At 30.3% G+C, this 14,031-nt stretch overlaps 1 protein-coding gene and 1 long non-coding RNA gene across 5 annotated transcripts; one reads left to right on the top strand and one right to left on the bottom strand.

Annotated features, from left to right (window-relative positions):
- Positions 1–77: 77 nt before the first annotated feature.
- Positions 78–5,541, bottom strand: LOC113383334. Its single transcript, XR_003367746.1, has 3 exons — positions 5,418–5,541; positions 2,644–2,822; positions 78–424 (listed from the first exon to the last, which is right to left on the bottom strand). It is a non-coding gene; the product is annotated as an uncharacterized LOC113383334 (long non-coding RNA).
- A 1,293-nt stretch (positions 5,542–6,834) lies between these two features.
- On the top strand, positions 6,835–13,208 carry LOC113382919 (RNA-binding protein cabeza-like). Of its 4 annotated transcripts, none has more exons than XM_026621170.1 (10): positions 6,835–6,989; positions 7,566–7,715; positions 8,061–8,252; positions 8,665–8,737; positions 9,999–10,030; positions 10,896–11,020; positions 11,269–11,427; positions 11,665–11,888; positions 12,414–12,665; positions 13,013–13,208. In XM_026621170.1, exons 1-10 carry the CDS (start codon positions 6,980–6,982, stop codon positions 13,044–13,046), a joined length of 1,251 nt encoding a protein of 416 aa, XP_026476955.1. In that variant the 5' UTR covers positions 6,835–6,979; the 3' UTR covers positions 13,047–13,208. The 4 variants fall into 4 exon arrangements, with proteins under 4 accessions (XP_026476955.1, XP_026476954.1, XP_026476957.1 ...); XM_026621169.1 differs by having other exon boundaries at positions 7,566–7,766; XM_026621172.1 differs by lacking the exon at positions 9,999–10,030.
- Positions 13,209–14,031: the final 823 nt, after the last annotated feature.

Here is a 14,031-nt window from a genome sequence, read left to right as displayed (position 1 = left end):
TATGTGGGTTTATCCAAAAACGGATAATATTTTCAAAATCAGCGTCCCAAATCAATCAAAAACCAATCAAAACATTTTGAAAATCGCGAAACAAAGTCCTTTTTTTATAAAAAAAACTCGATTTTCCAACCAAAGATTTCGATTTTTGCGGGGTGTATGTGGGTTTATCCAAAAATAGATAGCATTTTTGAAATCAGCGTCCAAAAATCTTTTGGAATCAGTCAAAATATTTCCAAAATTGCGAAAACAAATCTATTTTTTTGCTAAAATTACGATGTTGCACACAAAGTTTTCGTTGTTTGGTTGATGATACACGCTCTAAAAGCTCATCAAACAGGATAATTTTGTCCTTTCTATCAAAAAGATTTTGTCCAATTAGTGGTTGTAAGGTTCCTTTTAAGGCATTCTTATAAGTCATAGGCACCTGTAATAAGAATCAAAATTTATTCTAAGGATATGCATCTAAAATAGAATCATTTGCAAAGCTTAAAAAATGCATAGATAGTCCATGGATTCAACTTGAAATGAATTTGTAGAATACATCATTTATTATGATCGAATAATTTGGTATCATTTTGAAATTGAGTAGAATGTGTTTAAAAAAAAGCATGAATTCTATGTTTGTAATATGATTTAGTAATTATAAATCTAAATTTCATCTATTTTTTAATAATATGGATAAATTGAAATGCCTAGAACAAAATTTTCAAGTTGTTTGATAAAATGTACACAGACACAAATTCGCGTTTCAGTTAAAAATTATACGAAATTTTAGTATCCAAATATATATACTAGTTTGCACTAAATTTTAGTAAGTTTTTAGTAAGTAATTTTAGTAATTTTAGTAATCTTTATACCAAAAAAATACAAATTTATCATCGTCTTCATAGTTAAAATCAGCTTCAAAGTTGGCAATTTTTCAAACTTCAAGTTGGTAGCAGAGGTAGAAAGAATTTTTGTTTTCAAAAACTAATTTCAGTTTCGGAATCAGCGACTCGAAAACTATCAGAATAGATCAAAACATTTGAAAAATCGCGAAAAAAATGTTCATTTCATTAGTAAAATTTTTTAGGAGAGGTATGTAGATTTATCTAAAAATGGATTACATTTTCGAATTCAGCGTCTCAAAATCTATTAAAACCAATCAAAACATTTTGAAAATCGCGAAAAAAAACTTGATTCATGTGAAAAAAAATCGATTTTACAACCAAAGATTTCGATTTTTCGCGGAGTGTATGTGGATTTATCCAAAAACGAATAGGATTTTTAAAATCACCGTCCCAAAATCTTTTGAAATCAGTCAAAACATTTCGAAAATTGTGAAAACAAATCCATTTTTTTTGCCAAAATTTCGATGTTGCAATCAAAGAGTTTGATATTCTACTCATGTATCGGAGTTTATCTAAAAAACGGACAGCATTTTCGGAATCAACGCCCTAAAATTTTTCGGAACCAGTTAGAACGTTCTAAAAATTGCAAAACAAACTCGACTTTTTTGCAAAAAAATCGACGTTGCAACCAAAGATTTCGATTTTTCGCGGAGTGTATGTGGAGATCTTCAAAAACGGATAAGATTGAAAGCTCATCACTCGTGATAATTGTCCTTTCATTAAAAAGACTTTGTCCAATGAGTTCCTGATTATATTTAAAAAAAACGTGAACAGTAAACCATGAAAATAAACCATAGATATATCTTTGAAAATTTGAAAAAATTAAAACGGCGAAAAATTAGCAAAATAAACCATGGATATATCTTTGAAAATTTTTTTCTCAATGAAAACCATTCATAAACTCATTTCTTTGAATAAAGAACACGCATATTGACCCCTGATTTTAACCCTCCAAATAATCCGAAAAAAAAAGATTATTAATCCAGAATAATGTCGCATTCATATGAACTACGATAATATTAAAAAATATAACAATATATCTATAAAAATTTATCAATTTTTTTAATATTCTCGATTTTTTATATATAGGAAAATCTAAATTTGTGGAAGGGCAAAATCTATATACTCTATAGAGAGACTAGAGTAATTGAAAATAAGAGCATAATTCTGTTCTTTGATGGTTACTGTATTTAGGGTATACCGAAATAAAGGACATAAGTGAAAAGCTTGTTACTTTGTTATGGTTTCAAAATGATTGATCAAATAGAATTTTTTAATGAACTTTCTAAAGCCTAAACGTATTAAATGATATAACCACAATTATATGCAAGTCACCGTAATAAACCGTAATATTATTATAAAATAAAAATAATTTAATTTTGAAAGCATACACTATCAATTCGTAATAATATGTTGTCATTTCCTATAAGTTTAACTATAGTTGTAAGTATAAATTAGTGAATTAATTATTATCACAAGCCGACTTTTCTTTACAGCCTTTAATGTGTGAACTTGCTTAAGATAATCACGAAATTGTCAACTTTTCGAAAAATGTGTTTTATCAGAACTAAATTTAGCTGTACAACTTAATGCTTAGCGGTTATCTATAAAATAAAATTGAATAATCCTGCATTTAAACACCGGTTATGTGGCCAAGTGGTAAAGCGCTCGACTTGCAAACCCATATGGACTCGGATCGAATCCCCAAAGCGACCATTACACATCCGGTGATAATAATAAAAGTAAAACTCACATAAATCGAAAATCCTCAGGAAAGTAGGAGTGATCAGCATTAACATTAACAGTAACAGGATCACACTGTTCATTTGTACACTGGTATAAAATGATTATTTACCGTCCGTTTTTGAAATTTGCAGCAAAAATAGGTTACCACATTCGTTGTACCGTTACTCTACCTCATACTGCCGACAGCTGTGGGGTGAATAGAAGTTAAATTTTATAAAATAAAACTAGTGATATGAATTCATATGCAAAAATTGCAGATAAGCATTTATTGCTTTTCAAACACTAAAATTCTTTAAATTTCTCAAAAAAAAAAAAATGATACAAAGACTGCAAGATACACTTTTTAAAGCTAACTAGGATTCTGAAGCGGCACAACCCATGCTTGCTAATTATGTACCACCACCAAAACATTCCTATAGGAAAACTAATTATTTTCAGAAAGGACCATAGAGAGTGAAAATGGTCATGAGAATAATAGTGGTATATGGCATCGTGCCTTAATGCAAATTGCTGGAACTTCCCGCACCGTAACAAAATAATCGTGGAATATTAAATGTTTTCATATAGATTATTATAAATATTGTAACATTGTCTAATATTTATAAGAATTATATAAACTGCAATTATATAAACTGCACTTATATGAATTGCAAAGTTGAAATTATTTGTTTAAAGTAGATTAGAATTTTAGTCAGAATTAAAATTAAAATCTGAATTATTTTCGATATACAAAAAAAATTCTTGAAAAAAATAGGGCAAATATTTTGTTGAAACAAGCAGAAAATTCTTTGAATAATTCATATCGGACGTCTAGTTCTCTCAAAATCTGCCATTTTTTGCACATTTAGCTCTATATTTTTGAAATGGCTAGACCTGCTTTTGCTAAAAACTAATCCTCTTTTCTCCCAATCATTACAAATAGAATGTATTTCATATCATTCAAATCCGATACTCCGTTCTCTCAAAAACTCGATTTGTATTTTCTGCACTTTTTGCTCCGTATCTCCGTAATGACCGGACCTGCCTTTGCCAAAAACTTATCAGCGCATCTCCCTATCAATAGGAGTCGAATGTTATTTGAGCCATTCAAATCGGTTGATCCTTGCGCCCGAAAACGTGGACGAAAAAATGCAGACATACAAAACACACACACATCCATTTTTCTGAGGTATGCCAAAATGTACAAAAGCCTTCAAAATGTCGAGAAATGCAAAAATTTTCATTTTAGATTTTCAACAACAATCAACAACGAAAAAAAAGCAAATCAGCACGATTCCCAAATGATATCATAATGGTAAGATTTTCTGCTAATTCTAAAGAAACGATTCCACCTGGTTTCATCGATCTTCTAGAAAAACTAACCAACGTGAGCTCCTATCAAGTGGCTTTTAACTTTTGAAGTCGGTGAAGACATTTTTGAGAAACCGTTTATAAAAGATAAAAAATCTGGTCACATACACACATACATACTTTTTCCAAATTTGGTCTCAACGATTTAGCAAAACTTGAAAAGTTAAGAAAATATTAACTTCTTCTACGGTATAAAACAAATTGAAATGTTTCTTTCATTATAGTAAGCCTTTGGAAATTTAAACAAACTAGCTGTAAGTGGAATTCTGTCTTAAGGCAATTAGGGCATCGTGCCTTAAGGCAAATTGCTGGAAATTCCCGTACCGCAATTCAAAATTCGAATAATTAAAAATAATCAATAATAATAATCAATAAAAGTTGATCAATGATTTGAAACTTTTAATAGAATTTCAAACCATATTAAATCATTCTATCTTAAATCATTTATTTTAAAATATTTTGAAAATTCTGAACTTTTTTTCAAAGCAATTGTACTGCTTTAACTGCATAAACACGACCGCCAAATGGCCATTTTTTTACTTTTTCCTTCATATCTCCAAAGTCGTTGGACCTGCATTTCCAAAAATTTTAACAGTTCTTCATTTAGTCAATACAAATAAAATGTTTTTTTGGATTATTCAAATCGGACGCTCCGTTCTCTTAAAAACTGAGTTACCGTTTTCGGCACTTTTTGCCCCGTATCTTCGGAACGGCTAGACCTGCATTCGCCAAAAACTAATCATTACGTCTCCTTATCAATACGAATCGAATGTTTTTTGAATTATTCAAATCGGTTGATCCGTGTTCCCGAAATCGTCGACGAAAATTTGTATCCGAACATACATACATACACGCACACACACACACATACATACATGCCAAAATGTTCATTTTCGATTTTTTTGCGATTACTATAACTTGCCCTACGGGAAGTTAATAATAATAATAATTCAAGGAATAACATGACATGAAAGTAATAAATAAATCAAAATAAAAGCAATAAATCATATTTTTTGAATATTTTATTAAATCATATTATTTGAATATGGCGCCGCTGCATCATTAGTTGTGAGTGGCTTATGTCAAAAAATGTGGAAACTGTAGGTTAGAAAAATGACTAGGTAGATAGTAAAATATTTGTGTTAAACTGATTGAAATTAATCTAAATTCGATATTTAATATAATAATATACGATGTTTAAGTTCAACTTTATGCAAGAAAGCGATGATCACAAACAATCAGGTGTCGATGTAGATTTATAGAATTAATGAAGGCTATTCAAATCAATCATCTATTTTTTGTATTCACATATTATCAATGTCAATAAGAAATGATGGATATCATTTATTGTTTACATATTCGATTTATTTTGATAATTTCAGTTTTTAAAAAATATAGCTAAAGTTATAAATAATAGTAAATGTCACTTACTTATGGTAGTATTTTGCAAATTTCTTCCACATTTATTTATGATTTAAACAATGTACATTTACTATATCAAATCACTTCATAAACACAAAATTTAGTGTTTGTAAATTATATTATTACAACTGTTAACTACAGAAATTGTAATGAATATAATGACAACAAATATCAACAAATATGCTTTAATATGCTATGAAGTTTGCCAATTAATAAATGCCAGTCAATCCTTTACACATAGATAAAAGAAGATTATACTTTTACAATAGCCTTTACAATAGCAGATATAAATACTCTAATCATTACAATGTAAGTCAAATTTCAGATGATGTAAACCACAGGGAAAAAGTAGAATAGATACAATCTCGAGAAATATTTTTATCTGATGTTGAATCATTTGATAAAAGTGATCTATTTGAAATAGAAAACTTAATAAGTTGTGGAAATTTAAATATATACTATTATGCAGTTACTACACATTTATTTTAAATATTTGATTTAAAACCATCAACTATATGCAATGTTGAATTTGACTTATATAACAATATAAGTTTATATAAATAATGTTGCTAAACAATGCTGTAGGGATTCAAGTTTTGTACAAAACCTTCGAAGCAATCAATATTCTTTTCTGAAGCTGTATAAAAATGATTTGCTAGTTTCTACTATGAAATAAAATTGGAATTAGAAAACTAACTTAGATGGAATTGAAAGTTGAATACCAGTCTTTACAAATTGTAAATTAAGTGCTTACGAATGAATTTATAATGTATTTTCTAAAGCAACAATGCTACATGGGATAGTTTTTTAAATTAATGAACAGATTATAATTACTGAGTTGTGATTATAATATTTAACAAATGTGTAAATTTAGTTCTTTAACTCAATTTCAAGTCTAAATGTAAATGTTGTATGTGTATTAAATAAATGATTATATAAAAAATAAAGGTTTGAAACAAAATCTTTTACTTGAACAAGCTTCTAAACATCTCTTCTTTTATCTATGCTTCTAAATTTTGTATGTATTTTTTATATGCAAAGTTAGTGTTGTAAATTCTTCATTATATAATTCAGAGAACTGTTTTGTTTAATATAATGAATCTTATTTTTGCATATAGTTAATATAGATATTATTTATTTATTTATTTTGAATATACAATATTTATAGTTATTAAATACATATATTTAATAAATTAAATTAAATAATTAAATAGTATTTTTTATATCAATGTAAATTATTAATTTTTTTTTAATTTGCGCTTTTGTATCAGTATTATTCAATCACAATACGCTTTAATTATTTGTATAAAATATTTTAGCAAATCGATATTTCAAATTTACCGCTTGCTTAGTATTCCGTAGATGCTTTTTTATTTCTAGTGTTGGTTACACGAGTTTTATGTTTTTATGTTGGTGTACACTATCCGCATCCGTCCACATCAAGCTACAGGGAGGAACGAGCAAGAGTCATTCACTAAGTTGATTCACTTTTAGTTTTGAGTTCGCAGTGAAATAGCAGTACTACATTTTATTCATTGACAAAGTTTTGGACTTAAGCCCATTCAGTCACAATGGGCGATCGTAAGTACATTTTTATTTATATTGTGTTATTGATTAGTTTTAGTGTAGTGAAAGATGTGTGCTTCAATTATATTTCCATGTAAATATATTCAATTCAATGGCGTGGTTTTATAAAGGAGCGGTGTTAAAATAGTGTATAAAATAAGCTTTATAGTATTAGTAAAATATTACAATCCGTATTTAAAGATTTGATATTTGATGTATCATGAAAATTTCTAATTGTAGTGAACTAATGTTTCTAACGCTACTTTCCATATATTAAATTACTTTTACTTTAATCATCATTAAATTTAGTTGCTTTATGCTGTGAATAAAGGTTTCAATGTTCAATAAAAACTTGTTTTTGTAATATCTTAGTAAAATGAGTTTTTTCGATCATAAGCGGCGTCGTCTTGCTTAAAATGGCGGACACATAAAGCATTAAAAAAAAAAATCACTAGTTGCATTTCAATAGTATTTAAGTCTTATTTTAATAATGCATTCAGGTATATTCTATTTTCAATCAATTCTTATAGTATTCTATAATTTAATATAAATTTAAAATTCTCAGTTCTAATTAATTCTCTTAATTTTTAGATTACGGAGGTTATGGTGGCGGAAATTACGGCAGTGGAGGTGCACAGAGTCAATATTCCACACCTCCTCCAGCTACTGGAGCTGGTGGCGGAAACAGTTACCCCTCAGGCGGCTATGATCAATCCTCCGGTGGTGGTGGATACAACCAAGGTAACTGGAACAGTAATTCTGGTAATGGAAATAGCGGCTATGGATCTCAAGGTTTGTAGCACATTGTGCGAAATAACCTATGTTATGCCTATGAATTTCGATGCCACTTTTTTCAATTCCATTATTATAGTATTCAACATTGCAATTGTATGCATTTAGCGACTTAGGCATGGTGACTGACAAATGGTCTTTTTCCTTCCACTTTGTCGCAATATCAATTGAACAATGATAGTCCCTAACTGTTTGTACTATTAGGGGTAGAACTTGTTTCTGACAAAGTACTTAAATCACTCACAACTTTCAACATTTCTTTATTTGTTCTAATGATTTTTTTTTGTACTTCAGGAGGCTATAGTTCCAGTGGTCAATCAGGTGGTTATGGAGGCCAAAGTGGTGGATTTAACAGTAACCAAGGCGGAGGAGGTGGAAGTGGTTATGGAAATCAAGGAGGTGGTGGAGGCGGCGGTTATGGTGGAAGTCAAGGTGGTGGATATCAAAGTGGCGGAGGTGGAGGCTATGGAGGAAACAGCTATAATGGTATTTATGATTTCAATTTAATCTTATGCTTTTAAGTTTTAAAGTTAAACTACCTTGTTTTGAGCACTATTGATCTTGCACTAGGACTTGCAAATGAGTATTTATTACTCAAACGTCCTGGGAAGGTCTGAGTTTGTCAATTTCACTTTCTAGAAGGAAGCCTGAATAATTTCAGGGCAAAGAAACCAGAAATTAGTTTAGTGGAAGATTTGCTTAAGAGATGTTAGAAACATTGAAGTTTCTTCTACTTTTCATGAAATTCTTTGTGACTGGCTATTTTAGTACAATGTGCAGGATGAGTTCAATACTCATAACTCAATTCAGACTATTCCAATAGTGCTCAATATTTAGTATTTTAGTTTATTCTTAATGCACATCACAGACATTAGAAATAACAAATTTTATGTTGCAGGTTCAGGAGGTAATGATCGAGACTATGATCGTCGTGGTAGTGGCGGCGGCGGCGGTGGTGGATCTTATGATAGGTAAATATTCTTTCTTATCTTACTTTCTCAATATTAAAACAATTTTGAAAAATGCTGCATCTCATGGCCTCTCATGTAGACAAATGTATGGGGTGAGAACCATATTTTAATGCGTAATTAATTTTAAGACATTTAAATTTTTATCAAAATGAATGGGTAGACCTTTGTCGTTCATAAAAAATGTGTTATCATTTACATTTATTAAAGGGAAACATTCTAAGGATTGTATTTAAAAAAAAAACAGGTCAAAGGTTTTCATATAATCAAGGTTACAACTTCAAATGTTGGTATAAATTTGGTTATGAACCATCTGGTTAATAAAATGCATTTTAGTGTTACATGATTTAATGTTCAAGTTCCCATGAATAAATGATTGTGATTACGACACAAAATTAGGTTACGTTTATTTTATAAACATTAACTAGTAGGTTTTAGCATGGTTTATATATATTTTGGTAACTTAACTGGCATTCATGTTCACAGGATGTATGAAATTGAAAACTGCGTTAAATTTAACTTAGCTAAAATAAATGGTAATTATATGGACACTAGTAATCTCGCACTTGGGACTAACAAACGAGTATTAATTACTCAAATGTCCCGGGAAGGTCTGAGTAAAAATTATGATCTAATAATGATCAAGGTAACTCTCTAGCAGGGAGCATGATTAATCTAATGGTGAAAGAACCAGCAATTTGTGAATTTGTTGAGTTTGCTAAGTCTGAGATTTGCCTATGGCAATGAGACAATAACTCGAGCAGTTCTTGGAAACTTTCACAATTGGCAGTTTTAGCATAATGTGCGAGATGAGCATTGCTCATAACTCGATTCAGACTAATCTATTTGTGTCCATTTTTTAAAAGATTCATAACTAACTTGTTGGGCAACATGTTCTTGTGACTATTGACTTGTGAAGACACATGCATAGGGATTGCAATGCCTGCGTTTTTGTTTAATTATTTATAATCATAACTCACATTACATGCTTAATATTAAATTTGATCTCAATAGCATCGATTTAACTTACAACTTTCCATTTATTTTGTTTACATTTAAAAAACAGTTTTGCAATCCCTAATTCGTCCAAACAGATTAGTTTAAAAAAGTGAAATTTCGATCATGGCTTTGAGTTAAAAACCTTGCCTGTGTTAAATGTATTAGCCACATTGTTATAGAAATAGGAATCTAATGAAAGGCATATTCTAAATGTACCATGATTCTACATCGTCACTCATCCAACTGTCTTTTGGTCTGATTTTAGCCGAGGAGGAAGTCGTCCAGGGTATAATAAAGGTAACAGCCCGGTTTAAAACTGGTGCACAAATTATTTTTTAAATTTTTAAACATGGTTGTATGCGTTTCTTTGAAATACTGCGTTGTATAATTTGGGTAATCACAAACAATATTGGTAATGAAGACTGCAATATGTAATTGGTCAATCGTTATCAGAAGAAAGTGTCAGATAATAATTAAATCGTGTACAATTTATTCTTACTATAAGAACAAAGGTATAATCATAAAAATGTGGTTTTTGTGAAAACTGAGTTTTTGTCAGTCACAGTATAAGAAAACAATATTCAGCAATATTTACATTTCATTTGTTAGAACAAATGTTCTATTCATGATTCAATCATAAACTGATCACACATTAGGAGTTTAGCTATAATTTAAAGTATTAATTTATTTTTTGGTTAACTATTAAAGTAGGGCACTTTACAAATGTAAACTCATGTTTTTACTTACTTCAATTAGTATACTTTATAGGGATTCTCTAGAAACCTTCGTTCATTATATTAGAGATTCTAGTATCAAATGGTTAAAATGAAAAAATAATGGTTCATAAGAAATGTGTTAATGTGTACAAGCACTCTTTACAAAATGGTTATCAATATTACTTCAAATTTTATGTGGTTAAAACTGGATCTTCAGTGTTTTTGCAAAAAAAAAAAACTGCAATGGGTTCTAAACTAAATTTGAAATAAACTCAGTGTGAATACTTGATATATATCAAGAAGGGTGGTACGTCAGTGTGTGTTAAATGTTATTGAAGGGTAGTTTCAATTTGATTTCATTTATGAGTAGTGTTGGCTTTTTATTACTTTTCAATAGTCACTTATGGTTTACTGGTCAGGTTCACAAATTTACTTATTTGTTGTAGGGGGATATAATTCTGGAGGCGGTGACATGATCACACAAGAGGACACAGTTTTTGTATCTGGAATGTCACCCAATTTGACTGAGGAAGACATTGAACAGCACTTTGGTTCTATTGGTGTAATAAAGGTTAGTAAAAAAAAAAATGAAATTCAAATCTTCAAATATTGAATTTGCTATGCGAATGCACTCTGTGTTCAACGAATGAAATAGTTGTGTACAATTTGTTCCTTCGCTAGAGTAATTCATTCTCCCTATTCCCCTCATTGTTTTTTCATTGCAATGAGAGTTTATATAGAATGAAACATTTGCTATTTATATTCAATAAATATTACTAGTTCATTGTTCTTGTTATTAATATACATTCTTTTTATTAGATGGATAAACGCACAATGAAGCCTAAAATCTGGATGTACAAAGATAAAGTATCAGGAAAACCTAAAGGCGAAGCAACAGTTACATATGATGATCCAAATGCAGCACAATCTGCTATTCAATGGTTTGATGGCAAAGATTTTAGAGGATCCGTAATTAAGGTATATATTGTCTTTATATGTTTTTCTTTACCCCAGCTCACAGATGTGTCAGTAAACAAATTTCTGATGACTATACAACAAGGGGTTATATAAAATCTATATTAAAACACTTGTGTTAGCTTATTTTATAGCAGCATGAGCATCCTGTCTATAGATACAATTGTTACTTTCATATTGATTTATTGCACATAATTTTAGTTTTAAAATACACCATATTAATACAAATAATTTTTTCAGGTCTCGTTAGCCCAACGCCAAAATAACTGGCAAGGTGGTGGTGGCCGTGGCGGCGGAGGTCGTGGTGGTGGTCGCGGAGGCGGCGGTGGCCGTGGAAGTTTTGGAGGCGGTCGTGGTGGAGGTGGCGGTGGCCGTGACCGCGGTGATGACAGAGGCCGGGATGGCGATTGGACATGTCCTAGTTGTTCCAACACCAACTTTGCTTGGAGAAATGCCTGCAACAGGTAAAAGACTATTAACAATAAAAACTATTCTTCTTCAATAGGAATGGTTTATTTGCGATTATCAATTTTGGACACTGTTAATCTTGCACTTGGGACTTGCAATTGAGTATTCATTACTCTTATGTCTCGGGAAGGTCTGAGTCACAATTAATCCTCTATGTAAGGATTCACTCTCTAGCAGGGAGTCTAGCTAATAACTAGGGCAAAGGAACCAGAAATTTGTGTAAAACAATTCTTGAAACCTGAGACATGCTCATTTGCATGGAGGTTGAGAATTTTATTTATTGGAAACCTTTGCAATTGGCAGTTTTAGTATAATGTGCGAGATGAGCTTTGTGCTCATAACTCGATTCAGACTAATCTTACAGTGTCCAATTAAATAATTGATACATATGCAATAACCGGAGCATCATTTTATCAATTTATAGTTAATCTTTTTGTTTAAACTGAACTTAAAATTTGATTACATCCTTTATTGCCTTTTTATTAAATCTATATTTTCATATTTCATATTGTTTCCATTAGGTGTAGTGAAGAAAGACCTGATGGTGCAGGCGGCGGTGACTCCGGCCGAGGTGGTGGCCGTGGAGGCGGCCGCGGCGGTGGTGGTGGAGGTGGTAGTTACGGTAACCGCGGAGGCGGTGACAGAGATTCTGGTCGCGGTGGTGATAGAGGTTTCCGCGGAGGTGGTGGCCGCGGTGGCGGTGGTGGTTATGGAGGTGGCCGCGGAGGCGGTGGTGATCGTAATTCTGGAGGAGGTGGCTCAATGCGTGGAGGGTAAGTGAATACTTATCATATTAAATAAATGCTTTTTCTTAAAGAAAAAGCTATCAAGATATATTTGCAATTGAGATTTGCAAACTTTTTGTTCTTACATGTTCATTACATTTATTTTCTTTTCTATTTCCATTCTGAGCCCCTTTGCTCACAACAATTACAGATTAATATTGTCTGGTAATTGCACAAATTCTATCAGGGGCATATAAAATCCATATTAAAACACTTGTGTTGACTTAATCATAGTAGCATGAGCATCCTGTCTATGGACACATTACTTTAAATAAATTTTGATTTAGTATCTGTTTGAAAGTAGTTTGTATTAATCATTGAATTCTTTCTTGCAGAGATAGAGGACGAGATAGGCAACGACCTTATTAAATAATTAGCTTGTAATTTTATTCATCCTCATTTTCACATCATTCGTACTCATATTAGATTTTATTGATTTTTAGAATTATTTATATGATTTTGTATGATTCAATGTAACACAATTATTGTAAAATCTTATATTAAGATTCTAATAAATATAAAATAATAGAATTTAATGGTTTTTATGAAACTTTTCAGATAGTTATTTCAATCCATTCTGCAATTAATAATCAATACTCTCATGGATTTATATATTCCTATATGCTCAGCTTTACTATGAATGTTAACACATATGTTACTTATGCATACTTAAGTATGCTGCTTCAACTATCTTTAAACTCAAATTTAAAGTTCACAACTTTAAATTTTATTTAAACATTTATACTGAAGTTAACTTTAACATTTTTACTTTTATTAGCTGTTTCATTTTGTTTGCTAATTTCTTTAAATATCTACTAATCTATTTCATTTTTTTTGCAAATACTCCTTTACTTTTGAAATTCAATGCTTATCCTATATGTAACTACAAATAAGAATCTTCATTAGTGATCTTATTTGAGTATATTACATTCTATAGTAATATGTTATCTCCAATAACAAAATTATAAAATAATTGTATATTATTTGTTCAAAATGGAGGATTCCAATATTTCAAATCATTTGTGCAGAACATTACATACCATGTACTCACGATATGATTCAGAATTTTGCTGTTACCAACATTAATTACTATTAAATTTTATTATAATATAAATTATGATTCATATTATAAAATTGGGTGATTCTATTAATGATTATTTCTTTTGTTGTTTGATATACTTTTAATTTAAGCAATGATTTGCAAAATAGTTGAGTACAACATGCACAAAATTAATTTTTTTGGATCCTGTAAATGAAGATTACTTATTTATAGTTTAATCAAAAACAAAACCAATGTTTTTTTTTCATTATAAATGATATGAAATATTTATTTTACATTTTTACATTGTTCAAA

Source organism: Ctenocephalides felis, unplaced genomic scaffold (assembly GCF_003426905.1).
Source record: "Ctenocephalides felis isolate EL2017-DRISC unplaced genomic scaffold, ASM342690v1 CF-g0.4_SCAFFOLD_03570, whole genome shotgun sequence".
Classification (NCBI taxonomy): domain Eukaryota; kingdom Metazoa; phylum Arthropoda; class Insecta; order Siphonaptera; family Pulicidae; genus Ctenocephalides; species Ctenocephalides felis.
This window is presented reverse-complemented; position numbering and strand designations above follow the sequence as displayed.